Source organism: Oryctolagus cuniculus, chromosome 17, assembly GCF_051225735.1.
Source record: "Oryctolagus cuniculus isolate XC-2025 breed Fujian yellow rabbit chromosome 17, ASM5122573v1, whole genome shotgun sequence".
In the NCBI taxonomy this organism is placed as follows: Eukaryota; Metazoa; Chordata; class Mammalia; order Lagomorpha; family Leporidae; genus Oryctolagus; species Oryctolagus cuniculus.
The window spans coordinates 868472-884939 of NC_142883.1; the positions used below are offsets into that span (position 1 = coordinate 868472).

The 16468-nt window shown below is 73.8% G+C and overlaps 1 protein-coding gene across 3 annotated transcripts; it reads left to right on the forward strand.

Annotated features, from left to right (window-relative positions):
* Window positions 1–555: 555 nt before the first annotated feature.
* Window positions 556–16257, forward strand: FASN (fatty acid synthase). 3 transcript variants are annotated; one of them, XM_089318548.1, is made up of 44 exons: window positions 634–681; window positions 1111–1206; window positions 2212–2345; window positions 2579–2731; window positions 3351–3524; window positions 3628–3828; window positions 3898–4020; window positions 4097–4212; window positions 4313–4447; window positions 4853–5315; window positions 5398–5585; window positions 5677–5866; window positions 6273–6367; window positions 6491–6625; window positions 6695–6898; window positions 7272–7387; window positions 7469–7641; window positions 7717–7908; window positions 7993–8073; window positions 8153–8332; window positions 8411–8590; window positions 8678–8881; window positions 9062–9366; window positions 9621–10010; window positions 10216–10380; window positions 10457–10575; window positions 10654–10808; window positions 10915–11115; window positions 11193–11343; window positions 11429–11607; window positions 11693–11812; window positions 11937–12059; window positions 12182–12405; window positions 12485–12686; window positions 12781–12932; window positions 13012–13103; window positions 13231–13382; window positions 13563–13808; window positions 13915–14103; window positions 14187–14417; window positions 14549–14769; window positions 14846–14944; window positions 15131–15382; window positions 15465–16257. In XM_089318548.1, exons 3-44 carry the CDS (start codon window positions 2219–2221, stop codon window positions 15600–15602), a joined length of 7536 nt encoding a protein of 2511 aa, XP_089174674.1. In that variant the 5' UTR covers window positions 634–681; window positions 1111–1206; window positions 2212–2218; the 3' UTR covers window positions 15603–16257. The 3 variants fall into 3 exon arrangements, with proteins under 3 accessions (XP_089174675.1, XP_089174674.1, XP_089174676.1); XM_089318549.1 differs by lacking the exon at window positions 1111–1206 and having other exon boundaries at window positions 556–681; XM_089318550.1 differs by lacking the exon at window positions 634–681 and having other exon boundaries at window positions 1066–1206.
* Window positions 16258–16468: the final 211 nt, after the last annotated feature.

Genomic DNA, 16468 nt, shown 5'->3' on the forward strand with positions numbered 1-16468 from the left:
CTGCCAGGGTCCGAGGCCGGACGCGGACGCCCGCAGCAGAGGGTCCGACACAAGCCCCGCACTGCCAGGCGCCCGTGCTCTCCGGCCCGCTTGCTGCCCCCTGAGGCCGTCAGGGAGGCCGGGGGTCGGCGGCCTGGGAGGGCGCGCCAGAGAAGCAAGGGCTTGGCCCACCCTGGTGGAGGACGGCCGAGGCTCTTTGTTCAACCACCCTGCAGGGCGCTGGGGCAGACCCCGCGCGAAGGACGCCGCGCCCCGCCCCTGCCCCGCCCGGTCCCTGTCCTCAGGGCGGACGACCACCGGGCTCCCGCGCCGACCCCGCGCAGCTGGGCAGACCAGGAGGACCAGCCGCGCCGCGGTGACCGGCAGTAACCCTGCCCGGGGCGCCCTCGGCCGGGGTCAACGACCGCGCAGCGCCGCAGCCCGCGCAGCCCCGGAGGCCGCCCGCCGGCGGCCATCACCCTATCGCCTAGCAACGCCCACTCGCGCACCGCCATTGGGCCGCTGCGAACGCCCCCAGCGCGCGATTGGCCGCCGCAGCACAGCGGGCCACGCCCCCGGCCGGCTGGGCGCGAGCAGCGACGGCGGCGAGGACCGGCCGGCGACGGCGGGCACGCGGGCTCGCGGCCCCGGCCCGCCTCCCACCCGTCAGGCTCTGCCTCGCGCGGCCCCGGTGTGGTCCAAGTGGGGTCCCCAGCGTGGCCTAAGCACGCCCCGTCCCGCGCCGCCGCGCGCAGCGCACACGTGGCTTCCACGGGGGCGGGGGCGGCCCCGGGAGCTGGGGGACGCCGGGGGCTCGGTCCCTCGCGCGTGCGCCCCGGGCGGTTCTGCGCCCCGGGCCGCGGGGGCGGGGAGCGGAAGTGGGGGGCGGAGGCGCGCACACACACACACACGCACACCCGGCGTCCCCCCGCCCCCTCGAGCGCGTTCCCGCGTAGGGTCCGGCGGGTGGGGGGCGGCGCGCGCGGGCATCACCCCACTGGCGGCGGCGCGCCGGGTCCCGGGGCGCAGCCCCGACGCTCATTGGCCTGGGCGGCGCAGCCAAGCTGTCAGCCCATGTGGCGTGGCCGCCCGGGGATGGCCGCAGTTTAAATAGAGTCGGTGCCGGCCTAGAGGGAGCCAGAGAGACGCCGCGGCGCCCGCCCCGCTCCGCCTGCGCGCTGCATCCTCGCTCTCTGCCGCCCGCACCGCCGCCCGCGCCCAGACCAGGTACCGGGCCGGGCCGGGGACCCGGGGGCTGGGGGACCCTGCGGCCGGGGGCTGGGGCCGAGGGGCTGGGCCTGGGCCTGGGGCCTCCGGGGGCGCCACCGGCCCGCCTTCTCCGGCCTCGGGCACGCATGGCCCGGCTCTCCCGAAGCCACGCTCGGCGCGGCCTGCCGGGCCCCGGGGTCCGAGCCCCTCGCTCCTCGGAAGCCCCTCGTGGGTCGGCCGGACGGGGGTTCGGGGAGCGAACGCGTGGGCGCCCCGGGCCCCCGGCCGGCGTTTTCGCGGGCCGGGCCGGTAGGAGCCCCCGGCTCCACTCGCCCACAAAGGCACCGCCGGGCCCAGGCAGCCCGCTCGGCCCGGTGGGGGGCGCCGCCGGCCGAGCGGAGGCCGGGGGAGCTGGGAGGGGCGCGGGGTCTCCACCCGGCGCCGCCCCGCCGACTCTGCGTGAATAGCAAGCAGGGGAGAACAGAGCGGGGCTTTCTGGGGGAGCGGCCCCCGGCCGGCGCCGAGCGCAGGGGGAGGGGGTTGCGCGCGCAGGGGCGCCAGGCTGCGAGCACCGGGCGAGCCGCGCGGGCCCTGGGCGCGCACGAGGCAGGGCCGGCGGAAGTTGCGGGCCCAGCCCTGGCCTCGCCCCTGCCCCCACCGCTGCAGGGAGTGCCCTGGACCCGCGGCCGGCTGCTCCAAGCTCCCCTGCAGGTGTCCCGGGGACCTGGTGCCCCAGCAAAGCCGCACAGCCCAGCGGGCGCTGCCTGTGGCTGGGATCGGGGGCGAGCGAGGGCAGGAGGCCCGGCCCGCGCAGGTGTTCAGTGGTTCTGCTGGAGGGGCCAGACTGGCCGGGTTGATCCACTGCGGGGCAGGGGCCACCTTTCCCCCAGCCCTGCCAGGCCCTGGCACGCAGCGTGCTCAGGCCCGTCCACGCCGGTCCCTCCCGCCCTGCCAGCCAGCCCGCCGTTGTTGGGGGGTGTCCGGCTGGAGCTGACCTGGGCTGCGCCCGCGCCCTGCCCGCAGAGGAACCATGGAGGAGGTGGTGATAGCCGGCATGTCCGGGAGGCTGCCCGAGTCCGAGAACATGCAGGAGTTCTGGGCCAACCTCGTGGGCGGTGTGGACATGGTCACGGATGACGATCGGCGCTGGAAAGCGGGTGAGTGGGGCCGGGACCCCTGCGGGGGCTTCCGCACACCCAGCACCTGCCCGCCGGTCGCCCAGAGCGGACACGTGGGGGTTGGGGCAGCGGCCAGTGCCGGCAGTATTTCCTCCCGCAGCCGAGCCGCTCTACCTGACTGACCAGTGCGTCTGCCGCCTGTCTTGGCCGGTGCGGGGCCGGGCCTGGGGTGGCCCTCCTGGGCAGGGACTCACGGACGCTGCCCCCTGCAGGGCTCTACGGCCTGCCCAGGCGCTCCGGCAAGCTGAAGGACCTGTCCAAGTTTGACGCGGCCTTCTTCGGCGTCCACCCCAAGCAGGCTCACACGATGGACCCCCAGCTCCGGCTGCTGCTGGAGGTCACCTACGAGGCCATCGTGGATGCAGGTGGGCCCCCTGCGGTGCCGCCGGCCCGGTCTAGGCCCAGGGCTTGGGGGGCGCCCTGGGAAGGCCAGTTTCACAACGCGCTGTGTCCCAGGCATGCCCTGGCGCCCCAGTTTCTTCACTGTCGCCGTCTGGCTGGTCTTGGGCAAGGGCCGGGGTGATGGCAGAGCAGGTGGCTCTGGGGGACGGACGGCCCGGCCCGGCAACCCAGGCCTCGTCCACGGCATCGCCCCTGGGTCCGGCTGGGGCCTGGACTCTTCCCCCGACCCTGGGGCTGCTGCGCGGCCCCACCTGGAGGCCTTGGGCAGCACTCCCGGGGGCCGGCCCGGCCCCTCTCTCCTTTTGCAGCCCGGACACTCGGCTTTTGTCTCCTTATCTTGGGCAGGCCGCCCTTGGTGCCGGTGCTCTCGGCCAACAGGCTCATCAGGCCCTGCCTGTGACGCCAGGGGCCGAGGGAGTCACCGGGGACAATGCTGCCCTGTCCCTCCTGTGGCCCCTGACCCAGACCTCGGTGCCCCCATTTCCTGACCTGGTTCTCGGGTCTCGGCAGAGGCTCCGCCCGCGGCTGAGCAGGGCAGCTGGGTTCTGACCGCGCTGCCCACACACCCCGCCGCCCCCACAGGCATCAACCCAGCCTCCCTCCGGGGCACGCACACCGGCGTCTGGGTGGGCGTGAGTGGCTCCGAGGCCTCGGAGGCCCTGAGCCGAGACCCCGAGACGCTCCTGGGCTACAGCATGGTGGGCTGCCAGCGCGCCATGATGGCCAACCGGCTCTCCTTCTTCTTCGACTTCAAAGGTGGGTCCCTGCCCCGGCCTGGCGCTCCCCATGGGGGGCGGGGCCCGCCCCGGGCCCCCCACCCCCGCTCCGGGTGCCCACTCCCGCGTCTGCCCCTGCGCAGGGCCCAGCGTCGCCCTGGACACAGCCTGCTCCTCTAGCCTGCTGGCCCTGCACAACGCCTACCAGGCCATCCGCAGCGGGCAGTGCCCGGCGGCCGTGGCCGGCGGCATCAACGTGCTGCTGAAGCCCAACACCTCCGTGCAGTTCATGAAGCTGGGCATGCTCAGCCCCGAGGGCACCTGCAAGGCCTTCGACGACTCAGGTGAGGCGGGCGTGCCCAGCGGGGGGCGGGCGGGCGGGCGGGGCCTGGCTGAGCTCAGCTCTGCTGCAGGAAACGGGTACTGCCGCTCCGAGGCCGTGGTGGCCGTCCTGCTGACCAAGAAGTCTCTGGCCCGGCGCGTGTACGCCACCATCCTCAACAGCGGCACCAACACCGACGGCTGCAAGGAGCAAGGTGCGTGGGGCGAGGAGGGGGCCGCGCAGGTGCAGGGCGCGGAGGCTTGACGCCTGTTCCTGTGGCTGCCCTGCAGGCGTGACCTTCCCCTCTGGAGAGGCCCAGGAGCAGCTCATCCGGTCCCTGTATGAGCCGGCAGGGGTGGCCCCCGAGTCCCTGGAGTTCATCGAGGCCCACGGCACAGGCACCAAGGTGAGCCCCATGTCCCCCTGCCGCCCGGGGCCGCCTACGTCTATGCCCACGCTGGGAGGCCTAGCGGCCAGAGCCTCTGACCCTCTCTGTGTCCACCAAGGCGGGCGACCCCCAGGAGCTGAATGGCATCGTCCGAGCCTTGTGCGCCTCCCGCAAGGAGCCCCTGCTGATCGGGTCCACCAAGTCCAACATGGGGCACCCTGAGCCCGCCTCGGGGCTCACGTCCCTGGCCAAGGTACGTGGACTGGGCCCTGGGGGCCCACGCACCTGAGCTGTGTCTGCTGTGGCCTCAGCTTCCTGTCTGCCAGGTGGAAGCGGGACTGAGGGGCTGGGGATGGGATGGCAGGGAGTGGGCTCTGGGGGGCCCCAGCGGGGGGCGCTAGAGGACGTGGCACCTGGCTCCACAGCGTCCTGGCAGCCAGCAGGGCTGCCCGCCGGCACCTGGAGGAGCCAGGACTCCAGGACACTCGTGCCCACGCCCACCGTCAGTCAGGCTTGCTCACGTGTGTGGGGGACAGTGACGCCCCAGCACGTGGAGGCCTGGCCGAGGCCAGGGTCCCGGGCAGAGCAGGACTGGGCCCCGGGGGCAGTCTGCCTCCTGCCGGGGCTCGGCGCCCACCTGCCGCACTCTTGCCCGCAGGTGCTGCTCTCCCTGGAGCACGGGCTCTGGGCCCCCAACCTGCACTTCCACAGCCCCAACCCCGAGGTCCCCGCGCTGAGCGACGGGCGGCTGCAGGTGGTGGACCGGCCCCTGCCCGTGCGCGGCGGCAACGTCGGCATCAACTCCTTTGGTTTCGGCGGCTCCAACGTGCACGTCGTCCTCCAGCCCAACACACAGGCCCCTGCGCCCCCCGGCCCCCACGCCTCTCTGCCCCGCCTGCTGAGGGCCAGCGGGCGCACCCTGGAGGCCGTCCAGGACCTGCTGGAGCAGGGCCGCCAGCACAGCCGGGACCTGCCCTTTCTGAACATGCTCAACGACATCGCGGCCACGCCCACGGCCGCCATGCCCTTCCGCGGCTACTCCGTGCTGGGCGGAGAGGCCGGCAGCCAGGAAGTGCAGCAGGTGCCCGCCGGCAAGCGCCCACTCTGGTTCATCTGCTCAGGTGAGCGCCCACCGCCCCAGCCTCGGGCGTCCCCGGGGAGCGGGCTGCACGGCGGCTGTGCCTGACGCGCGCTCCGGGACAGGCATGGGCACGCAGTGGCGCGGGATGGGGCTGAGCCTCATGCGCCTGGACCGCTTCCGGGACTCCATCCTGCGCTCCGACGCGGCCCTGGAGCCGTTCGCGGTGAAGGTGTCGGCGCTGCTGCTGAGCACGGACGAGGACGTCTTCGATGACATCGTCCACGCCTTCGTCAGCCTCACCGCCATCCAGGTAGGCACCGGCGCTCGGGGGTCCTGGCACCGGGCACTGGGGCTCGGCGGAGCCCTCGGGCTGGCGTGACCAGGCCTCTCCCTGCCCCCAGATCGCCCTCATAGACCTGCTGACCTCCATGGGCCTGCAGCCCGACGGCATCGTGGGGCACTCCCTGGGGGAGGTGGCCTGCGGCTACGCCGACGGCTGCCTGTCCCAGGAGGAGGCCGTGCTCGCCGCCTACTGGAGGGGCCAGTGCATCAAGGAGGCCCACCTCCCGCCTGGCGCCATGGCCGCCGTGGGTAGGACTTTCCCCCGGGCCCCCCACCCCTCTCCTTCTGCGGGCCCGGGGTCTCCAGGGAGGGGCGGGGTCTCGCTCTGAGCCGCAGTTCTGGCACCCATGGGGGAGAGTGGCCCTGTGTGACCACACGGAGCCCCGGGGCTGCAGGGGCGGCCGAGAGTGTGCGGGCCGGGCAGAGGAGAGCCGAGGCCTCCTCGGTCCCTGTGGGAGCCCTGTCCAGTGCCCGGGCCTCAGGATGTCATTACGGAGCTGTGCCCGGCCCCTGCCCACGACACCCCCTAATGACACCTCCGCCCAGGATCAAACGCAGCTGGGCCCCGCGAGGCTGTCGTTAGCGAGCCACCTCTGATTACGGGCGACGCGCCAGCCCCGGGCAGCGTGCAGGCTCCCACGCTGCTGCTTTGCAGGCCTGTCCTGGGAGGAGTGCAAGCAGCGTTGCCCGCCTGGCATCGTGCCCGCCTGCCACAACTCGGAGGACACAGTGACCATCTCGGGGCCTAAGGTGGGCCCGGGCCGCCGCCCGCCCCTCCCGGCCTCGCAAGGCCGGCGCCGGTCCCGGGTGGGGGTGAGGGGCGCGGCGGGCCCAGGCTCGCCAGTCAAGGCCTGTTGACCCCTGCCGCCCCAGGCCTCCATGAGCGAGTTCGTGGAGCAGCTGAAGCAGGAGGGCGTGTTCGCCAAGGAGGTGCGGACGGGCGGCATGGCCTTCCACTCCTACTTCATGGAGGCCATCGCCCCCACGCTGCTGGAGGCACTCAAGAAGGTGGGCTGCCCGCCGCGGGGCCCCGGGCGCGGCCGGCCCGGCCCCCGCTGACCCGGCCCGTGTGCGCAGGTGATCCGGCAGCCGCGGCCGCGCTCCGCCCGCTGGCTCAGCACCTCCATCCCCGAGGCCCAGTGGCAGGGCAGCCTGGCCCGCACGTCCTCGGCCGAGTACAACGTCAACAACCTGGTGAGCCCCGTGCTGTTCCAGGAGGCGCTGTGGCACGTGCCCGAGCACGCGGTGGTGCTGGAGATCGCACCCCACGCCTTGCTGCAGGTGCGCGGGCAGGGCCGGGGCAGGGGCCGGGGCGGGGGGACCCAGCTCGTCTCTGCCCTCCCCACCCCACCTTGCTGCCGTGCGCGGGCAGGGCCGGGGCGGGGTGGGGGGACCCAGCTCGTCTCTGCCCTCCCCACCCCCACCTTGCTGCGGGTGCACGGACAGGGCCGGGGCAGGGGGCCGGGGTGGGGGGACCCAGCTCGTCTCTGCCCTCCCCACCCCCACCTTGCTGCGGTGCGCAGGCAGGGCCGGGGCGGGGTGGGGGGACCCAGCTCGTCTCTGCCCTCCCCACCCCACCTTGCTGTGGTGCGCGGGCAGGGCTGGGGCGGGGGGCGGGGGCCGGGGTGGGGGCCCAGCTCGTCTCTGCCCCCAGGCCGTCCTGAAGCGGGGCCTCAAGTCCAGCTGCACCATCCTGCCCCTGATGAAGAAAGACCACAGGGACAACCTGGAGTTCCTGCTTACCAGCCTGGGCAAGCTGCACCTCACCGGGTAGGTCCCCGCCCGCCCGCCCGCCCCCAACAGCCCCCGAGCAGGCCGGGCCAGCCGCTCACGCCCCCGTCCCCTTGGCAGCATCGACGTCGACCCCAACGCCCTGTTCCCGCCGGTGGAGTTCCCGGCCCCCCGAGGGACCCCTCTCATCTCCCCCCACATCAAGTGGGACCACAGCCAGAGCTGGGACGTGCCCGCCGCCGAGGACTTCCCGAATGGCTCCAGTTCCTCCTCCGCCACCGTCTACAACATCGGTGAGCCGGGCCCCGCGCTGGGGAGCTGCGGCTGGGCCCTGGTGCGCTGGTTCTGAGACCTGTGCCTGCCCGCAGACGCCAGCCCCGAGTCCCCCGACCACTACCTGGTGGACCACCGCATTGACGGCCGCGTCATCTTCCCCGGCACCGGCTACCTGTGCCTGGCCTGGAAGACCCTGGCTCGCAGCCTGGGCCTGGCCATGGAGCAGATGGCCGTGGTGTTCGAGGACGTGACCCTGCACCAGGCCACCATCCTGCCCAAGACTGGTGAGGCCCCTGGCAGAGGCTGGGGCACTGAGGGGCGGGGCCCGCTGACCTCTGACCTTTGAACCTGACTCCGCTGCTCCACAGGGACCGTGCCGCTGGAGGTGCGGCTCCTGGAGGCCTCCCGTGCCTTTGAGGTGTCTGAGAACGGCAACCTGATCGTGAGCGGTGAGTGGGGTCCCAGCTCGGGGCACAGCTGGACGGCCCTGCCCCAGCCCACTCAGGCCCGTCTGCCGCCCACCCGCAGGGAAGATATACCAGTGGGAGGACCCGAACCCCGAGCTCTTCGAGCGCCCAGAAGGCCTGAGTCCCGCGGACGCCTCTGCCGCCTTCCGGCTGACCCAGGGCGACGTGTACAAGGAGCTGCGGCTGCGTGGCTACGACTACGGCCCCCACTTCCAGGGTGTCGTCGAGGCCAGCCTCGAAGGTGGGCTGGGCTCCGGGTGCCCTGGCCGGGCTGCGGAGGGGCTCAGAGACCATGTGGCGCCCGGCCCCTCTGCTGCAGGCACCTCCGGCCAGCTGCTGTGGAAGGACAGCTGGGTGACCTTCCTGGACGCCATGCTGCAAGTGTCCATCCTGGGCCACAGCCAGCGCAGCCTGCGCCTGCCCACGCGCTTCACGCTCCTGCGTATCGACCCCGCCACCCACCTGCGCAAGGTGTATGCGCTGCAGGGCGAGGCCCGAGGTACCCCCGCCCCGCCCCGCCCGCGTCCGCCCCACACCCTGCCCCGCGCCCCCGGGGGGCCCTGGGCTCACCCGCCTGTCCCCGCAGCGGCGGACGTGGTGGTGGACAGCTGTCTGGGCACCATCGTGGCCGGCGGAGCCCACATCGCCGGCCTCCACACCTCCGCGGCCCCCCGGCGGCAGCAGGAACAGCTGGTGCCCACCCTGGAGAAGTTCTGCTTCGTGCCCCACGTGGAGGGCGCCTGCCTGTCGGAGAGCGCCGCCCTGCAGGAGGAGCTGCAGCTGTGCAAGGGTGAGGCCCGCTGACCGAGCGGGGGCAGAGGACACACTCAGCCCCTCCCTGGCTGTGCCCCCACCCGCACACGCCCTGGGGGAGGCAGGCAGTGGCCGTTCCGGGCTGTCCGCTGTGTGCCTGTCCTGCAGGGAGGCCCACAGGCGGGCTCTGGGGGCATCGGTCTGTCTCTTCTCCCAGGGCTGGCGCAGGTGCTGCAGACCAGGGTGGCCCAGCAGGGGCTGAAAATGGCCGTGCCGGGGCTGGACGGGTCCCCGGCCCCCCAGGAGCCCCCTCAGCAGGCCCTGCCCCGCCTGCTGGCGACCGCCTGCCAGTTGCAGCTCAACGGCAGCCTGCAGCGGGAGCTGGGCCAGGCGCTGGCCCGGGAGCGGCCGGGGCTGCCCGAGGACCCGCTGCTCAGCGGCCTCCTGGACTCTCCGGCGCTCAAGGCCTGCGTGGACACAGCCCTGGAGAACCTGCCCAGCCTCAGGATGAAGGTGGTGGAGGTGGGTGCTGGGCCGGCAACGGGCCGTGCCAGGGAGCCCAGGGCCAGGGCAGCCTCTGTGAGGACACACGTGCTGCACCTGCTCCGGCGCGCTGCGCTGCGGCCGGAAGACGCCCCGGCACGGCAGGCAGGCAGGGCCAGAGCTGGGGTGCGGGCGTGCCAGGGGCCTGGGGCTCCGGGCAGGGGACCCTGAGGAGAGCAGGCAGGCAGGGTGGCCAGCAGGGTCGCTGGCTCAGGAAGCTGCCTCCATGCCAGGTGCTGGCCGGGGAGGGCCACCTGTATGCCCGCATCCCAGAGCTGCTCAACACGCAGCCCATGCTGCAGCTGGAGTACACCGCCACCGACCGCGACAGCCAGGCCCTGCAGGCGGCCGAGGCGCAGCTGCAGCAGCGAGACGTCGGCCAGGCCCAGTGGGACCCCGCGGGCCCTGCTCCCGGCAGCCTGGGCACAGCCAACCTCCTGGTGTGCAACTGTGCCGTGGCCAGCCTCGGGGACCCGGCCTCCGCCCTGCGCAACATGGCGGCCGCCGTCAAGGAAGGCGGCTTCCTACTGCTGCACACCCTGCTGCGGGGACACGCCCTCGGCGAGACCCTGGCCTTCCTCGCCTCTTCCGAGCCTCAGCGCGGGCCGAGCCTCCTGACCAAGGTGGGACCCGGGGCCAGGCTGGGGGGCGGGGCCAGGCCAGCCGGCGCTGACCCCGCCCCCACAGGACGAGTGGGACCCGGGGCCAGGCTGGGGGGCGGGGCCAGGCCAGCCGGCGCTGACCCCGCCCCCACAGGACGAGTGGGACCCAGGGCCAGGCTGGGGGGGGCGGGGCCAGGCCAGCCGGCGCTGACCCCGCCCCCCGCAGGACGAGTGGGAGCGCCTGTTCGCGGAGGCGGCGCTGCACGTCGTGGGCCTGAAGACCTCCTTCTACGGCTCCGCCCTGTTCCTGTGCCGCCGGCCCAGCCCCCAGGACAGCCCCATCTTCCTGCCCGTGGAGGACGCCAGCTTCCGATGGGTGGACTCTCTGAAGGTCTGGGCCTGGGCCTGGGCCCCCGCCCAGCACAGCCCGTGGCCCTCCCAGAGGCCAACCCCGCCTTGTCCCGCAGGACGTGCTGGCCGAGGACTCCTCCCGGCCCGTGTGGCTGACGGCTGTGGACTGCGCCACCTCGGGCGTCGTGGGCCTGGTGAACTGCCTCCGCAAAGAGCCCGGCGGGCACCGGATTCGGTGAGAGACGCCCGCCCCCCACGCCACGCCCGCCCCCACGGCCCCGCCCCCACGGCCCTCACACCCTGCCGCCCACAGGTGCGTCCTGCTGTCCAACCTCAGCAGCAAGTCGCCCGCGCCTGCCCTGGGCCCCGAGTCCGCGGAGCTGCGGGAGGTGCTGCGGGGGGACCTGGTGATGAACGTGCATCGGGACGGGGCCTGGGGCGCCTTCCGCCACTTCCCGCTGGAGCAGGGTGAGCCCCCGGCCCTCGCGGGCTCCCTGCCTGGGGGGCGGGCTGAGCAGGAGGATGGGGACCCCGGCCAGGAGGCCCGTGGCAGCCTCGCTCCTGCCGCCCCCAGACAAGCCGCAGGAGCAGACGGCCCACGCCTTCGTGAACGTCCTCACCCGGGGCGACCTCTCCTCCATCCGCTGGGTGTGCTCCCCGCTGCGCCACGCCCAGCCCGGCTCCGACGCTCAGCTCTGCACCGTCTACTACGCCTCCCTCAACTTCCGGGACATCATGCTGGCCACCGGCAAGCTGTCCCCCGACGCCATCCCAGGTGTGCGAGGGAGGGACGCAGCCCAGGGCCCGGGCCCGGCACCTGGCGGGGAGGGGCTCACTGCCGTTCGCCCCCAGGAAAGTGGGCCGCCCGTGACTGCATGCTGGGCATGGAGTTCTCCGGCCGCGACTCCCGCGGCCAGCGTGTGATGGGGCTGGTGCCCGCCGAAGGCCTGGCCACCTCAGTCCTGCTGGCACCGGACTTCCTCTGGGACGTGCCCTCCGGCTGGTGAGCGCGACAGGCCTGGCCGGGACCCCGCGTGGGCGGCAGCTGGCAGCCAGGCCCTAGCTTGACCCCCGTGGTGTGTCCCCAGGACCCTAGAGGAGGCCGCCTCGGTCCCAGTGGTCTACACCACGGCCTACTACTCGCTGATCGTCCGCGGGCGCATGCGGCGCGGGGAGACGGTGCTCATACACTCCGGCTCTGGCGGCGTGGGCCAGGCTGCCATCGCCATCGCCCTCAGCCTGGGCTGCCGAGTCTTCACCACCGTGGGTAAGGCCTCGCAGCCCCGCCCCCGGCTGCCTTCCGCCCGCCACCCGCCGCCCGGCTCACGGCTCACGGCACTGTCCCCTGCCAGGCTCAGCCGAGAAGCGGGCGTACCTCCAGGCCCGGTTCCCACAGCTCGACAGCACCAGCTTCGCCAACTCCCGGGACACATCGTTCGAGCAGCACGTGCTGCGACACACGGGCGGGAAGGGTGAGCCAGCCGGCTCCTGCGCGGGGCGGGGCCGGGTGGGGCGGAGGGGGCGTGGCCGTGGGGCCCTCCCTGCCCGGGTTGGGGGTGGGGCGGCTGGCGTGACCGTGGGGCCCTCCCTGCCCAGGCGTGGACCTGGTACTCAACTCCCTGGCGGAGGAGAAGCTGCAGGCCAGCGTGCGCTGCCTGGCCCAGCACGGCCGCTTCCTGGAGATCGGCAAATTCGACCTCTCCAACAACCACCCGCTGGGTGAGTCCGCCACCCCTGGGTGAGCCCCCGCTGGGGAGAGGGGTGGCGAGGGGGGAGCCCGAGCGAGCCGCCCCAGGGGCCGGGCCGGGCCCTGAGCGAGCCCCGGCGCCCGCCGCCCGCAGGCATGGCCGTCTTCCTCAAGAACGTGACCTTCCATGGGATCCTGCTGGACGCGCTCTTCGAGGACGCCAGCGCGGACTGGCGGGAGGTGGCGGAGCTGCTGCGGGCCGGCATCCGCGACGGGGTGGTGCAGCCCCTGCGGCGCACCGTCTTCCCCAAGGACCAGGTGGAGGCCGCCTTCCGCCACATGGCCCAGGGCAAGCACATCGGCAAAGTCATCGTGCAGGTGAGGGGGCAGCCGGGCTCCGCGGGCGGGCGGGAGCCGGCCCCGGGGCGGCGTCTGAGCCCTGCCGTGCTTGGCGCAGGTGCGCGAGGAGGAGCAGGAGGCGGTGCTGAAGGGCGTGCGGCCCACCCTGACCACAGCCGTGTCCAAGACCTTCTGCCCGGCCCACAAGAGCTATGTCATCACGGGCGGCCTGGGCGGCTTTGGCCTCGAGCTGGCCCAGTGGCTGGTGGTGCGGGGGGCCCAGAGGCTGGTGCTGACCTCGCGCTCAGGGATCCGCACAGGTGAGCCGGCAGGACCGCGCCCCTGCTGGTCCCCATGGCGGCCGTGGGGGGCGCCCCCCTCCCCTGCCCGGCGCCCACCGCCCGTGTCTTGCAGGCTACCAGGCCAAGCAGGTTCGTGAGTGGAGGCGCCAGGGCGTGCAGGTGCTGGTGTCCACCAGTGACGCCAGCTCGCTGGAGGGCGCCCGGGCCCTGGTGGCCGAGGCGGCACAGCTGGGGCCTGTCGGCGGCGTCTTCAACTTGGCTGTGGTGAGCGCAGGCCCTGGGCGGATCCCTCGGTGCTGGGTGCCCCCGAGCCCGAGCCGCTGCTGAGGACACGTGCCCCCAGGTCCTGCGAGACGCCATGCTGGAGAACCAGACCCCCGCGCTCTTCCTCGACGTCAGCAAGCCCAAGTACAACGGCACCATGAACCTGGACAGGTACGGCCGCCACCCGCCGCTCTGCTGGGCCCGGGGCTGGGCACCGGGGGCCGGGACGGTCTGTCCGGGCGTGCTGGGGCAGGCAGGGGCGGGAGCTGGCTGTGGGGAGTGACGCAGGCGCCCGCAGGGTGACCCGGGAGGCCTGTCCGGAGCTGGACTACTTCGTGGCCTTCTCATCGGTGAGCTGTGGGCGCGGCAACGCTGGCCAGACCAACTACGGCTTTGCCAACTCCACCATGGAGCGCATCTGCGAGCAGCGCCGGCACGACGGCCTCCCAGGTGAGCCCCGCCCCAGGTGAGCCCCGCCCCTGCCTCGCCCCAGGTGAGCCCCACCCCAGGTGAGCCCCGCCCCTGCCTCGCCCCAGGTGAGCCCCGCCCCAGGTGAGCCCCGCCCCTGCCCCGCCTTCCCCACACCCCCCCTGCCCCGAGGCCCTTGCCCACCGGCCCCCTCGCCCGCAGGCCTGGCTGTGCAGTGGGGCGCCATCGGCGACGTGGGCATCATCCTGGAGTCCATGGGCACCAACGACACGGTCATCGGGGGCACGCTGCCGCAGCGCATCGCCTCCTGCCTGGACGTGCTGGATCTCTTCCTGCACCAGCCCCACGCCGTGCTCGGCAGCTTCGTGCTGGCCGAGAAGAAGGCCAAGGCCCGCGCGGAGGGCGAGGGCCAGCGGGACCTGCTGAAGGCCGTGGCGCACATCCTGGGTGAGCCCGCCCGTCCCCCGCTCTCCAACGCAGCGGCCCCGTCCCGAGTGGCGCCTGAGCCCGGGCCCGGCTGCCCCAGCACTGCCAACCGAGCCTCCCTCCGCAGGCATCCGTGACCTGGCCGGCATCAACCTGGACAGCTCGCTGGCGGACCTGGGCCTGGACTCGCTCATGGGCGTGGAAGTGCGCCAGACCCTGGAGCGCGAGCACGACCTGGTGCTGTCCATGCGCGAGGTGCGGCAGCTCACGCTGCGCAGGCTGCAGGAGCTGTCCGCCCAGGCCGGCGCGGCCCCCGGTGCGTGCAGGCTCCCGGCGGGGGGCGGGGCAGGGGCAGCACCGCCCCTCCCCTCCCCTCCTGACACCTGCCCCTCCTCACAGAGCTGGCAGCCACCACGTCCAAGGAGAGCAGCCCAGCCCAGGAGCAGGCGCGGCTGAACCTGAGCACCCTGCTGGTGAACCCCGAGGGCCCCACCCTGACGCGGCTCAACTCGGTGCAGAACTCGGAGCGGCCGCTGTTCCTGGTGCACCCCATCGAGGGCTCCACCACCGTGTTCCACAGCCTAGCTGCCAAGCTCAGCATCCCCACCTACGGCCTGCAGTGCACCCGAGGTGCGCCCCGCCCCACCACCCTGCCCCGCCCCACCACCCAGCCCCGCCCCACCACCCTGCCCCGCCCCGCCACGCCGCCCAGCCCGCGGCTGCCCCCGCGCCCTGCCTGAGTGCTCCACGCTGCCTTGCAGCTGCCCCGCTGGACAGCATCCAGAGCCTGGCCGCCTACTACGTCGACTGCATCAGGCAGGTGCAGCCCGAGGGGCCCTACCGTGTGGCCGGCTACTCCTACGGGGCCTGTGTGGCCTTCGAGATGTGCTCACAGCTGCAGGCCCAGCAGGGCCAGGCCCCCACCAACAACAGCCTCTTCCTCTTTGACGGCTCGCACACTTACGTGCTGGCCTACACCCAGGTAAGGCCCGGCGCTGGCCCCCGGGCTCCCCCACCCGCTGGGAGCGCGCTGGCGGCAGCAGTCCCTCCTCCTGCAGAGCTACCGCGCCAAGATGACCCCGGGCTGCGAGGCCGAGGCGGAGGCGGAGGCCATGTGCTTCTTCGTGCAGCAGTTCACGGATGCTGAGCACAGCAGGGTGGGTCCGGGCCCCCGGGCGGGGCGGGCAGGGGGCACGGGGGCCCCGGGCAGGGCGGGCGGGGGGCGCGGGGGCCCCGGGCAGGGCGGGCGGGGGGCGCGGGGGCCCCGGGCAGGGCGGGCGGGGGGCGCGGGGGCCCCCGGGCAGGTGCCGGGCCCCGGCGCGCACTGAGGCCCAGCCCCACAGGTGCTCGAGGCGCTGCTGCCGCTGAACAGCCTGGAGGAGCGCGTGGCGGCCACCGTGGACCTCGTCACCAAGAGCCACCACGGCCTGGACCGCCAGGAGCTGAGCTTCGCGGCCCTGTCCTTCTACCACAAGCTGCGCGCGGCTGAGCAGTACACCCCCAAGGCCAAGTACCACGGCAACGTGACCCTGCTGCGCGCCAAGACAGGCGGCGCCTACGGCCAGGACCTGGGCGCCGACTACAACCTCTCGCAGGTGCGTGGCGGGGGTGTGGCGCGGGCGGGGGTGTGGCGCGGGCGGGGCGGGGCGCAGGGCCCGCTCACGCGTGTCCCCGCAGGTGTGTGACGGGAAGGTGTCTGTGCACGTCATCGAGGGCGACCACCGCACGCTGCTGGAGGGCAGCGGCCTGGAGTCCATCATCAGCATCATGCACAGCTCCCTGGCCGAGCCGCGAGTGAGCGTGCGCGAGGGCTAGGCCCCGCGGCTGCCACGCCCGGCCGGGGCTGGGCGGGGTCCTGCCGGTGGGACCCGCCTGTGGCCGGCAGAAGCAGGACAGCGCCGTGTCCCGGGCACGTGCCGGGAGCCCCGGAGCCCCCGGCTTGGAGACCGGCTGGTCTGTGAAGAGCCGGGGCCGCGGGAGGCGGCTGAGCCCTCTGCCGCGTGGGGCTGGGGCTCTGAATCCTCGTATTTATTGCCTCGCTGGGAAAGACCCCGCCCCGGGCCCACCCCCTCAATGAAGATGGCAGAAGCCACTCCAGGGCAGACTTCGAGGTCGCCTGGCGGTCCTGCCTGGGCTGCACCCACCTGGAGCCCCCGTGGATGCCAGGCCCGGCCTCCGCCCGCTGGAGGAAGGGAGGGGGCGGGCCCGTCCCCAGAGCAGGGGAGCCCCCAGGCCTCGTCCCAGGTGCCCGCTGCACCCATGATGCAGGGCCGGCTCTGGGCCCTGCGGACGGCACCGGGCGCCGCTCTGTGTCTGTGTTCGTCCCCAAAAGCCCTTGAGGTCGCTGCTGGGATCTCGACGTAGCCGGCAGTGCAGAGCCGCGTGTGCTCACCCCGTTTTTACTCCCTTGTTCGATGCTGCTCTTGGCGCCCCCCCAGCCACCCTGATTAAACCACACGTGAGCTCCTTGCTTCCGACTCCTTCCTGCTCCCCAGGGACACCCCATGCCTGGGCTCTGAGGGCAGCCGGGCAGGGTCCGCACTCGGGCTCCGGCCGCTGGCACAGGGACGGCCCCCCGGAGCGCCAGCGCCAGGGCTGCCAGCCAGAGCCCACCCGCGCCCACGCGGTCACCCAGCGGCGGGAGGGCTCTCTGGGGAGCTGGAGGCGCGGCCCGCGCTGCT